Source organism: Mastigoproctus giganteus, chromosome 9 (assembly GCF_048544385.1).
Source record: "Mastigoproctus giganteus isolate SK-2022 chromosome 9, ASM4854438v1, whole genome shotgun sequence".
In the NCBI taxonomy this organism is placed as follows: domain Eukaryota; kingdom Metazoa; phylum Arthropoda; class Arachnida; order Uropygi; family Thelyphonidae; genus Mastigoproctus; species Mastigoproctus giganteus.
In genome coordinates this window covers 147,391,719-147,404,948 of record NC_143583.1, presented here as the reverse complement: position 1 = coordinate 147,404,948, position 13,230 = coordinate 147,391,719, and the positions used below count along the sequence as shown (strand labels likewise).

Sequence of the window (13,230 nt, the reverse complement as noted above, 5' to 3'; positions counted from 1 at the left end):
AGAAGTTCATCTCCGTCTCGTTACTCTGTTCAGTTTTTACATACTCTGTCAAGGTAATCCCAGTGTGTGTCGTGTAATAAAAAAAAAAGAAGAAATCATCCCACACAGGATGGAGGGTTTCTGTACCAGTTGAACTGGGATATAGGAAAAGGAAGTAAAGAGAGGGGAAAAAAAAAAAAAAAAGAAAAAGAAAGTTTTTCATCCCGCACAGGAGGAAGTAATAGGACAGAAAAATTTTGGCTGTGAGCTTGTGTGTGTGTAGTGTAGTATGGTGATGTGTATTGGCCTTTTGGCTACCTGGAAGCAGTGATCACCTAGACTTCTGCTTCCAGGTACCTGTCCTTAGTCGCAGGAGGCAAGGCCTCCTCTACTATCTGCTTGCCCTCCTCCCTGGGAAACTTGTTTCCCAGGGAGGAAAAGAAAACTAATGTAAGGTGAAGAGGGGGAAGGACATTCAGAGAAAAAAGAAAAGCAGCTAAGGTAAAGAAAGCCAACACAAGAACCACGGCAAACTATGGAAAACTTGCCAGACAAACTGGTTTGCCATTACCTCAGTTTCTCCCTGCATTCTCAGTAAACAGACGGCGTGTGTTATCAGTAGTGGCAGTAGAAGTCAAGAACGATATATTGATTGATATGTCAGCGTGAGAGACGAAGTTAGGAAACCTTATTATTTCCTAACTTACTTTTAAGGTTATGAAATAACATAACCTAGCTGCTGAGGACAATTAGAAAGAATTCAGAGAAAATAAAAGCAACTTTTGTAGCAGGAACAATTCAGTGTAACAAAATATGTTAGATCAAGACACAAAGAATTGGAAGAGGTGGAACGTCTGTTGTCTGATTGGACAGAAGATCACACAAAGAAGAGATCAGGAACATGTTTGCTTACGATAAAAGCATTAGCAATATTTTATTACGTAAAATTCAAAATAAAATACATAATTTATTGCAATTATTTATTGAGTTTGGTAATGTTTTGGTTACAACTGTAACCAAATTGTATATTCAACCTTGGGTAGTCGGCACATAACCCTATTTTTTCCCATAAGGCCTGTTTATATTGCCCAAGGACTGACTGTACTTTGAATGCAATACAGTGCTGAACAAGGTCACTTACCGGTGTTCTTCGGTGTTATTAGATTTATGCACCATAGTTAACCAATAAATTTGAACTATGTATGTAGTGTAAAAGGCATAGTTTCTCGTATTGTGGGTGCCTTCACAATGAGATAACTGGTATTGCACTACTTCAAATAAATAACGCTTCTCTAGTAGAGAAGAGTACTGTTATTTATTTTCAGAGGATACCACCACCCAGACGATTGTTTCGAAGCTAGTGGGCTTCATCATCAGTGGACGGGCAGGTACTCTGGTAGTGCAACATGCCATTACAGTTGCGAAGTTATATCCACAATATGAGAGATGCTAAAGGGTAATAATGTATTTTGAAAAAGAAATGCACAAGGCATAATCCTTATGGGTTTTGGTAATTAACTATATAATATCAGTGTAGATACACCATAGTTAACCCATAAATTTGAACTACTTATGTAGTGTAAATTATTACCAACACCCTTTGGCATGTCTCATATTATGGATATAACTTCGCAACTGTGATGGCACGTTGCACTACCAGAGTACCTGTCTGCCCACTGATGATGAAGCCCACTAGCTTCGAAACAATCATCTGGGTGGTGGTATCCTCTGAAAATAAATAACAGTAGTCTTCTCTACTAGAGAAGTGTTATTTATTTGAAGTAGTGCAATACCAGCTATCTCATTGTGAAGGCACCCACAATACGAGATACTATTAAAACGATGCCTTTTACACTACATACATAGTTCAAATTTATGAGTTAACTATGGTGTATCTACACTGATATTATATAGTTAATTACCAAAATCCATAAGGATTATGCCTTGTGCATTTCGTTTTCAAAATAGATTTATGCAATATTCTCCCCACCTCCCATCCTGCTAGTAATCCTGCATGTTTGACTATTGGTAGTTCCTCCCAATAAAAAGATATTGGTATTGCACCACTATGCACTGCTGGGAGTCACTGGATGATCATTCAGCATGAGCTATGAACCTGAATCCTTTTTCTGCATCTTTTAAAAACCTGCTCTCTCTCCCTCCCACCCTTACTTTCACTGGTATTTATTTATCCTCCTTCATCATATTTACAATATTGGGTATACTCACTCAACACGTTATTTCCTAGAATGAATTCCAGGTGTGACATGAAACCAAACTATAGTTTATATGTCCTTATACTAATCACACTTTTTGCATTCAGTTTTTCTTTAATAGTAAACCAATAATACAGTTTAAGCTTAAATCGACTTTGAAAATAATTCATTGTACTGAATTTTTCATTGGAACTAATTGGTTCAAATAAGAATTACAAAGGCTGATATTAAAGGAAGTCACCCAAGACCTGAAAGTATAATTTTTGCTATATTAAAATTTTTAAAATGGTGTTTATTGTAATGGGATTTTACTCTACTTAATTGTAATCAGAAGGATTACCGGGAATTTTTTTTGGAATGGAAAGGTCAATCATGTCAAAACTTGAAAATAAATTGGAAAGTTATTAGAATCTGCAGTACCCTAAGAAAAAAATTGTAATATCAGGCATACCAGTGCCTGAGAGAGAGAGAGAGAGAGAGAGTGAGAGTTTCGTAACTTGAAAAGAAGACTTTCAAACAAAATTTTGTGCATTTCAAAATTTTGTTAAATTTTGAAATGCACAAAAAATCTGAGAAAGGCTACCAATTTTCTGTGAGGGATTCAACATTACTGTCTTTGTTTGTTTGTTATTTGGTTTTTAGGAGCATTAGCAACTAAGGCCATATTGCTCCGGGGATATGCAGTGGTCATTCCCTGACCTTTCTGCATCCTCCGTATTTGGTGGTCACAGGCTCGAACCCCAGTCTAATCAAAAAGTGTGTGCTACGCACTGCTGCTCCTGCCCACCTGGCTACGGAGTTGCCTCTGTCTTTGTTAATCACAAGAATAGATATTTTGAAAACATACAGGTGTTCAGAATGATTACGGGGTATACCACTAAGTAAAAAACATTAAAGTTGACACAGATATTTTCTGACATAGGTACTCTATTTAAGTTGGACTAGGAAGGGAGCTTGATAATTGTGTTGTCCATAGAATCTAGTGGATGTGATTTCTTCCCAATATTTATAGATACCAAATATCTATTCCAGAATAGATATTTGAAAACATACTGGTGTTCAGAATGCTATGGAGTATACCCCTAGGTATAAAACATATTCAACACACCTCAGATGGTTTTTTTTTTTTTTTTTGACATAGATGCTCTTTAAGTTGAACTATGAACGGAGCTTCTTAACTTAGACTAGGAAGAGAGCTTGAGCCCATTGTGCACAGAATATAGAGGATGATTGCTTTCCACTATTTAAGTGTGTACTTGTGTATAAAGCTGCTAAAATATGCTTCTGTTGATTTTAAATCATTTTATTTTCTATTTTTCATCTACTAAAGATGTTTTTTTTTTTACCCATTTATCTTTACATAGTTCACATTTGGTGTCAGTGCTTGGAAACATTGGGTTTTGGAAAAGAATGCACAATTAGAAAAAGGTTCACAGTCATCAAGGAAATTAAAATTGTTCAAAACAGATTTATTGCAGTTGCCACCAGATGAATTAAACTATTCACTCTGTCTGTTTGTTAAGGAGGTTCGTAAACCTAATGGAGAAGAATATGCTCCTGACAGTATTTATTATCTTTGTTTAGGTAAGTTTTGTGTTGTAAGTTTCCCATATATATTGTTATTAAGTTCAAAACTTACTGTGAACCATTTGTAGCCCTTTGGTGGTTTTATGCAACTTTGTTGAGGTATCATGTAGTCTTCATTCACTAAATGTAGTAACATCTACTGCTGTAATTTTAAGAGATTCAGATGAGTTGCAGTTACATGCACAGAAAGATTACTGAAATATCATCCAGCCACCACCTCACTTTGAAAGTCTATAAATACCAATACACAACCCATACTGGTTGATAAAATCTGCTGCTGCATAGCAGGTCCACAATTTTAATGTTAAGACCAAAGTTAATTATGCAAAAGTTGAGTGAAACTGAGCTAAAGTTGAGACTATTAAAAAGTAGTTTCAGTGAAACAGAAACTACTTTAGCTTTACAGGAACTTTTTAGTTTTACCTTTTAGTAGGGTTCCTGGTGATACAGTAGATAGTAATAGTGTGATCTTTGAAGAATTTGTGAAATTCCAGATGTAATATATTACAGAAATCCAATAAAGAATAGAGAAATACCGGATGTATTAAATTAATAATAGAAGTGTTTAGAATAAAATAAGATAGTAAGCATAAAATTCAACTTTCCCGAAATAGCAAATAAAAATTAGATTTTCTGAAATAATAACAAATAATAAATCAACCTAACAGAAATAGTAGATCAAACAGAACCAATAGAACATGAACATTACCTTCATTCTGTGAAAGCATTGCTAAAGTGATTTATAAATCAGAATGCTGCCTAAATAAGATAAAGAAAGATAGCAGCACCCTCTCAATTTTAGTTACTTTGTGACCAATTAAATAAATAATAAATTAAATAACTGACAATTTTAGAAAACTGCAGAAAATTAAGGAAAAATTGAAATAATTAATTAAATGACTGACATTGTTAGAAAAATGCTGAAAATTGTGGAAAAACTTTTTAAAAAAGTAGCAAATAGAAAATAAATAAATAAATAACAGACAAAAGCATATAATAGTAGAATGTTGTGAAAATATAAGATAAAGAAAGATAACAGTGCCCTCCCAATTCTGGTTACTTTAAGACCAATTAAATAAATAATTAATTTAATAAATTTAGAAAACTGCTTCAAATTGTAGAAGAACAGAAATAATTAAATAACTTACAGTGTAAAAAAAAATTGCTGAAAAATTGGGAGAAAACTACATAAGGTAACAAATAACAGAAAATAAATAAATAAAAAGAAACAACCAATTGCATATAAATGTAGAAAATTATGGGAAATACAGGAACTCCCCAACATGCAAATTTGACTTTGTGCAAGTTTTGCTGGCCAGTGCAAACTGAAAAAAAAAAAATGGAAACATTTTGCATCTGTTGTGATAAATAGAGGTATTGTGAAAATGTTGTAATGTGAACCCAATAACACGATTATTTATTTTTATTTTTTGGTAATTTGTTCCAGGTCCTTGGAAGTTGAAAACTTTGCTATGTTACTAAACTGTTTATCTCTCTAAAAGGTCTTATTTATAATGGAAATTGCACTACCCTTTCATCGTTATCATGAAAGTTCCCGTTATAACAATCAATTTTGAATGCCTTTTCTTAAGCACATTTCCGAAGGTCACAGCCATAAAACAATTTGCACTTTCCGGTTTTTGGACTTTTCTGTTAGTGCATCTAATTATAAACAGATAGTAAAGTCGATCTTATTGAATTTGCGATAATACCGATAACTGGAATTGTGTGGATTTTTGTGTTATTGTGGTGAAATGTGTTCCTCTTCACTGAAATCTTCAATAACAGGTAGTTCTCGACTTTGCGAGTTAATTCTTTCCTAGCATGTGCTCTTAAAGCGGGAATTTATTTCTCATAGACATAATGTTAAAAATAGGGGTTATGTTATCAAGAATGAAATTAGTTAGCTAGTTAGTTTGTTTAAACAATGATTAATTTATCCAAAGGAATGAAAACGTAGCCTGTAAAATCAAGCAAATTATAATAATAGAGAAATTATTTATGGCTTACAAATGTTAAATAATGTTTATTCTTCATCACCATCGACTAAATGCACACTCGTTGATCACTCATTATTGGCTTGGCACTCATTGGTTTGTTGCACAAGGAGTTGTCTTCTTCTGAAATGCTTCAAGAGGCGTTTATTTCCAAGATAATCTTCTCTTTACTTTATAAATTTCAATAGCATTCATAAGCATTTTTTAACAGAATGCACAAATTGCAACTAACAAGACTTGAGGGGAATAACAAGTTTACAAAGCTTAAAAAAAAAAGGAATAAAGAGAAAATTCTGAAAATTTTTGTTTTTTATACGATTGAAGATTTCAGTAAAGGGCAAACACCTTTCACCATAATAACTTAAAAACTCACAGAATTCCAGCTATCGGTATTTTTACAAATGCAATAACATAGAGTTTACTACCCATTTATAATTGCTTGCAGTGACAGAAAAGCCCAATAAACCAGAAAGTGCAAATTGATTTTGTTTTATGGTTGTGACTTCCAGAAATGTGCTTTAGAAAAATATCACAAAACCGTTCCAAAATTGGTTCATATAACAGAACATATAATGATGAAAGTGTAGTGCGTTTAATGATTTGAATTGGTAACCAATTTACACTATAAAAACGACCCTTTTAGGGAGTTATATAGCGAAAATTTGAACTTCCGAGGTCGTGGAATGAATTACCAAAAAACAATGTGTTATTGGGTTCACATTACGATATTTTCACGATACGATGGCAACGGATTAATATCATAAAGCAGGGTACAGTGTATTGTTATAGCTATGCACGTGGTTTGAAATGCGGTATTTATGAATGTTTAACATTCATTTTTTGCAATTAATGTTCATATTTTCAATTTTGTTGATACTTGAAAAAAAAAGCTCGTTAACCCAGAAACTCGTAAAGTGAGAACTGCCTGTACAGGGGACCCCCGCTTAACGTTGATAATTCATTCCCTAAAAACAGAACGCTAAGTGAATCCGCGCTAAGCGAGTGCCGCATTCCCATAAAGTAACATATGTATTTGTGAGTTGCGGTCGGTGCCATAGGATATTTCCTAATCAATAATAAATGGTAGTGAAAAGATGCACAAACGTCAGTCAAAATATTTAATATTCAAATATTTGTACATATAAAATATTCTGCATTACATATGTATATAATTATGTGGTAACTACTTACGTATCTAAATTGATTTAATTTAATTGATGAATTTAATCATGAAAAATGTGTCGATTTTGGGTTGAACTTGGGCCCTTTTCCAAATAAACTAAAAGGGGTATTAATTTTAAATCCCCCGCACCATTACCACCAACAATAAAGTCAACCGATCCTTCATCGCTTTGAAACTTGGCATGCTTTTTTCTTCTTTCAGTATGTAACCTCTTTTAGCCATTCGTTTCCACAAAAGTCCTGCTTTATCTATGTTAAAAACTTGTTGAGAAGTATAACATATAATATCCCTCTTCAATAATTTTAACAAGTTCTTTTTTGAAAGTTTCGGCTCCTTCTGCACTTGCAGCTTCTCCCTGGATTTTAAATCTATTCAACCAGCCCTTACTAGTTTTAAATGGTTCCACTTTTCTTTTTTTTTTAGGTGAGTTTTCTTCAGATTATTATATTGGCTAATCTCTCTCTCTCTCTCTCTCTCATTTTTTAAAATAATATTTAACTTAACTGAATTCTGCATTGGATATTATCTTCAATAAAATTAGTTAAAGTCTTTCCATTTCAATCCTAATAGCCGGCCTAGCCCTAGTTTCTTGCAGTGGAACAACTATCTTTCCCGCTGCAAAAATTAATTCTTTATTTTTTTTTATAATTGTTCTTACAGTTAAACTTTCAAGTCCTAAATTATGGCACACTTCCGCTTGTCTTTGACTGGAATCAATTTGCTTCAAAATGTCTAATTTAATTTTCAAATTCAGTCTTTTTCTTACATTTATAGCCTTCGTAATGTGCTCAGACATTGTTGCTTTTTCATTCTTATCGGCCATTATTAACTCTTCGAAAATGTAACTGCGTTGGTTGCATTAATTATGATACAATGGTCAAGTAAACTGTCCGTTTCGCATTATGTCTAATACGGTACTGAGCGATGACTAGACTTCGGATAAATGCATATAACGCAAATATTACAAGCAATATACTTGATCATAATTTAGAATGTTGATCTCGGAACTACGTAACAAGTCACTGTACTGCAATTAAATTAGCGTGCGAGAAAATTTCACTGAGGTGGGAAATGTTTTAATGCTGTTTTGCTATTCATTTTCAAGATATCGATTCCGTCAAATGAAACGATTTCGTTAAATATGCCAAAAATGCAATCTGTAAAAGAACGTTATAGTGATCTGTGACAGCGTTATAGTCAGATATGGGTTATAATATAAGAACAGCGTTATAGCGAATCAGCGTAAAGCGAACCGCATTATAACGGGGGCCTGCTGTATATAAAAACAAATTTTCAGAATCTTTTCTTCATTCCTATTTACATATTAAAATGATGAAAGGAAAAGGACCAATGGAAAGTGCAAGTGGTGGTAATGCCAGGAAACAAAACAAAATTGATTTAGAAATGTAAGATGAAATGATTTAGAAGTACGAAGCAGGGCAAAGTTCGTCATCTATTGCAAGGCAATTAGATCCCGCTGATTCAACAGTGAATACTGTTTTAAAGGACAGTGCACATATAAAAGAACATGTCAAAGGATCAACCAGGGACGATCCTGGGGTATGTGGCACCTGGGTGCCAATTGAAATCTGTCATCCTCTTTGAAATTTTCTTCATATATGTAGGTAAATTTCAGGTTTTCAGGCACCCCTTGAACAATGCCGCCCGGGTGCAGTGCACCTTTTGCAACCTCGGGACCTTGCCCATATGATCAACACACTTAAGATCAGCAGTGATCACAAAACAGAGTTCAGGTGCTATATCAAAGATGAAAAAGCTATTAATAATATGAATGGAAAATCAGATTCAGAAGCAAGTGCCCCTGAGTCCAATGGCCAATCAAACAAAAGCAAAAAGTATTTATGAAAATATTAAGGATGAATACGGCAAACCCCAAGTCAAGTTTGTGGCAAGCAACAGATGGTTTAATAGGTTCAAGCATTGCACTCGTTTCCACAACGTTAAAGTATGCAGTGAAGTCGCCAGTGTGCTGATTCTGCACCCATGATTGCCATTCCTACAACTCAAAATTCTCTTAGCTTGTATGACCTTTTGATCTTGCACCACAACTTTTCTTCTGTTACATTCAACAGATCCCACTCAGAGATAATATCTTTGGAACTATTTAGGGTTGTATAGGGAAAGATTTTAACAGGAATTCCCCCAAATATTGTAAGCTTTAACAACAGTTCTGAATGTTTGGACTGTGTTGTCTCAATGAGTAAATCCCCTGACTGTAATTTTTGACCATTTTAGGTGATCAAGCAGCATTTTCTAGAAATCTCTGTATCATAAATGGAGAGAGTTTGTTCACTGGTTGACTAGTTAAAGAATGGATAATGAGGAAAGTTGATTACTCTGGTGATTATCTTTTTTAAGCTTATTTTGTGCATTTCCTTGATCCGAGTTATACCAATCTGTGGTATTTGAGCTCAGGGGCTCTAATGCTAGATAATTTACTTTATCCATGGCAGCTTATTTTCACCCTGGGGGATTAGCTTTTCCACAAAAGTTACCAGCCCCCGCCACGGGGAGGCAGGAGCAGTGCTGCTTGTGGCCAAGCGTAGGAGTTAGTACAGTTAGTAAACTAATAAGGAGTAAAGAAAAAGGTACTTTCCTTTTCCTGGATGCGCCTCTTTAGTCAAGTGGGAAAGAGCAGCAGTGCGTGGCACGCGCTTCTTGATTAGACCAGGGTTCGAACCCGTCGCCACCAAATACAACCGCATATCCTGGAGCAATATGGCCTTAGTTGCTGATGCTCCTAAAAACCAAATCACAAACAAACAATAACAATCCTTTTCCTGGCTCTCTTTTTATATTTTTAAAAAGTAGAGTTAATAAACAGAAAGACTTATAAAACAAGGAAAAACAGCAGGGCTAAGAATTACAATAGGAATAGCATGGAAGATCGCTTGGCACCCGGGGGCCTTTGGACTGTTGATCTTCGGTTATCCTGTGGACCTGGTGGTATGCAACTTCCCTCAGTGCTCTTCATAAATATATGGAGGATCTTTGATCCTCTTCACCTAAACATTTTATATTTCACCTTTGTACACTGACCAGGTGTCAAAAGATTTCACCATTAACTTAAACAACCTTAATACCTGAAGTACACAATGTTCGATCTAAATGGACTTTTCTTCCTTATACAAGTCCTGCTTGCCAAAAAAAACAAAAAAAACTGAACTCTCAAATTTAAAAATAAAAAAAAAAAGTATAAAGAGCAATATCGAGTTTTGTGTTCAACTGGGTAAAAGTGTTACGGAAATGTTTCATGTGATGAAGCAAGGATACGGACAGAACTGTCTGTCTTCTGCATGTGTGTTCAATTGGCATAAATGTTTCACCCCATGGAAGAAAATGAACATCGAGCCCCTGCAAATACGATTCAAATACCAGAGTTGATTGAAAAGGTGTGGGAAATCATTAACAATGACCGGTGTGCAAATCTCCGAATGATTTCAGATCTGTGTTATTAAGGAAACCATTTGACAAATAATAACCCAGGATTTAAAGAAAATAGAGGTCTGTACACAGTTTGTTCCACATTTATTAACAGAGGGTGAATCACAGGTGTAAGCTGAACACTGAAGAGAACTTATTGAGGTTGCTTAAAGCAAACCCAACTTCCTAAATTCGATCGGTATGGGCGATGAGATGTGGTGTTTTCGGTATGACCCCGCAACAAAGTGTAAAGTGGAAGTTGGCAAACTCTACCAAAGCCAAAAGTTCATCAAGAAAGGTCTAAAATCAAAACCATGCTCATCACTTTTTATGACAGCAAAGGAATTGTGCACAAAGAGTTCGTTCCCCGTGGCCAAACTGCTGCTTACTTACTATCTCGACATTTTGAAATTTTTGTTGCAGAAAATCTGCAGAGTGCAGCCTCAGTATGGAGAAGACAACAGTTGGTTCCTCTTGCACAACAATGCACCAAGCCACAAGGCTCTCATTGTTTAGTATTTTTTGGCTAGCAAAGAAGCCCTTGTACTGTCACACCCACTGTATTCACGAGATGTAGCCCCATAGGACTTCTTTTTGTTCTCTGAAACTCAAGGTACCAAGTGAAACTCAAGATACCAAATGAATCTCAAGGTACCAAATGAAAGACTGTTTTGATGAATTTTGATGATGTCAACACCATTCAGTTTTGTGAAGAGAACACTGAACAGTATAGCTGTCATTCCAGCCACTTTGTGATTGTTGCATGCAGTGGACACATGTGAATAAACAAAGGTTAGTTTACTCATACAAGGATCATCATTTTTTTTTTTTTTTTTTTTTTTTTTTTCCTAGTGTGTCATTTTCCAATTGCTGCACTGGTTATATTAATTTCAGACAAGCTGAGGTTTCCAACTTATCTGTAAACTTCAAGCAATAAATAAGGAAAGTAGAAGGAACATAGTAAAAGTAGAGTATTTGGTGAGGGAGGAAAAAGATAGAAATGGGGGAAGAAGAAAGAGACATCCCCAGAAACTAAGTGAGAAGTACAGGGTTGTTAAAATTAAAGTATCTCTATGTAGAGGGCTCTGGAGTGAGTTCTAAGGCTCGTACTGAAAAGATTTTTGGACAACAGGTACAATAATAACTTATGTTATTTGCATAATCGTAAGTTATTGCCGCCACTACTCAGCTCTACTGTACTGTATAAAAGCAAAGCAGTCTCTTCAAGTGGTTGTTCGCTTGCACTACAGCAGCAATGCCAACAATATTGCAGGAAAAGGCGCTATTAGTGAAGTTCTACTATCAGAACAGCAACAATGCTGCTGCAGCTATCAGAGAATTCCGGCATCAGAAGCGCATAAGGTGTGTACCTGTGATTTTTTTGTACTGTCCGCAAAATGATTATATTGGTGTTCAACCAGGTAGAGGTCGAAAGCGAATGGACTCCTCTTGTGTTGAAGATGTGTGCGAGCTGTTTCTCATGAATTGGACACACCGTATTCCACTGTAAGGCTAGTAATGCGTCAGGTGTTCGGTACTATCCTTACAAGATGCACATGCTACAGCAGCTAAAGCATGGTGATGCATATATTCATTTTACATATGCACTTCACTTTCTGGCGCAAACGACAGTGGATATCACTTAGCTATGGAACATCCTTTGGAGTGACGAAACTCACTTCTGCTTAAATGAATAAGTGAATACAGACAACTGTCAAATTTGGGCAACAGAAAACCCTCGAGTTATCAGTATATATTACTATTGGTAATGTGTACTGATACATGAGCTAGCAATAGGCAGTGCAAAGTTACAATTCATTGATAATATGTTCAGTATGAATATTGTCCATAACTAAGTTTAGAAATTTGAAATTGAGATATTCTTTGGTGACTAAGGATACATTACCCAATTTGAATTTAAATATATCAATCAATAAATAATTTAATTGTAGATTATTATAGTGATCTACAATTAAATTAAATCTACAATTACTGACTCACATAGCTAGGTGATACTTAATTTTAATAAGGACCTTAGCATACCATTTTTTAAACCAAAAACAATGTCATGGATATGCTTGATATTTATAATTGGATAGTCCTGTGATTTTAACAGTTCTGAAAATTTACCAATATTACTAGCTTTATGTGTTTTTTTATCAGTATTTTTAACAGTAATTTTGATTCATATTGTTGGTCTTTTTACCAGTTGGAAAATTTTATAAACGCACTGGTCTTGTTTAATGCTGGTAAAACAGTGTCCATTGAATTTGTTGGTGAGCCCATAAGGATAAAGTGGTTTATACTTTAAAATGTTAAGGTTTTCTAAACCCAATATTTTGAGTATATATGTACAGGCAGTTCCCACTCTACGAGTTCTTATTTTCAAGTATCAACAAAATCGAAAATATGAGCATTAATTGCAATAAACAAATGCTAAACATTCATAAATACGGCATTTCAAACAACGTAGTACCATATCGTAGCTATACGATATGGTACTACTACTATGTGTGCATTTGTTCAGGCAGACGAGAGCATCTCACTGACTCACATAACATAAAATGGTTACTGTGCTGGCTGACATTACAAAGAGCGGTTGTATTACTCTTCATTTTCGCTGTCTTGTCTTATTTCATATTTATCCAGTTTAAGGGGGATAAATTTGAAGGGTGTTTGAAATAAACTCTTCCTCAGTTTACTGAAAATTTTGAAGGATTTCCAGAACCAGCAGAGAACATACAAAATTAAACAGAAGCAGTCATTAATAATACTAACCAATTGCAGCTTGAGGTGGCTACAACTGATGCCACTGATCTGCTTC

The 13,230-nt window shown here is 35.0% G+C and overlaps 1 protein-coding gene across 4 annotated transcripts in view; it reads left to right on the top strand.

Moving 5' to 3' along the window:
* Positions 1-13,230, top strand: part of woc (zinc finger protein without children) — a 717,317-nt gene that overhangs the window by 550,104 nt on the left and 153,983 nt on the right. For 2 of the 4 annotated variants that reach the window (XM_090381483.1, XM_090381482.1), the window contains exon 17: positions 3,560-3,779. In XM_090381483.1, coding sequence (XP_090237609.1) covers positions 3,560-3,779 — 220 coding nt within the window. Of the gene's footprint in view, positions 1-3,559; positions 3,780-13,230 lie in introns of those variants that run through there. The other 2 variants (XR_016547396.1, XM_090381484.1) reach the window with 2 other exon arrangements.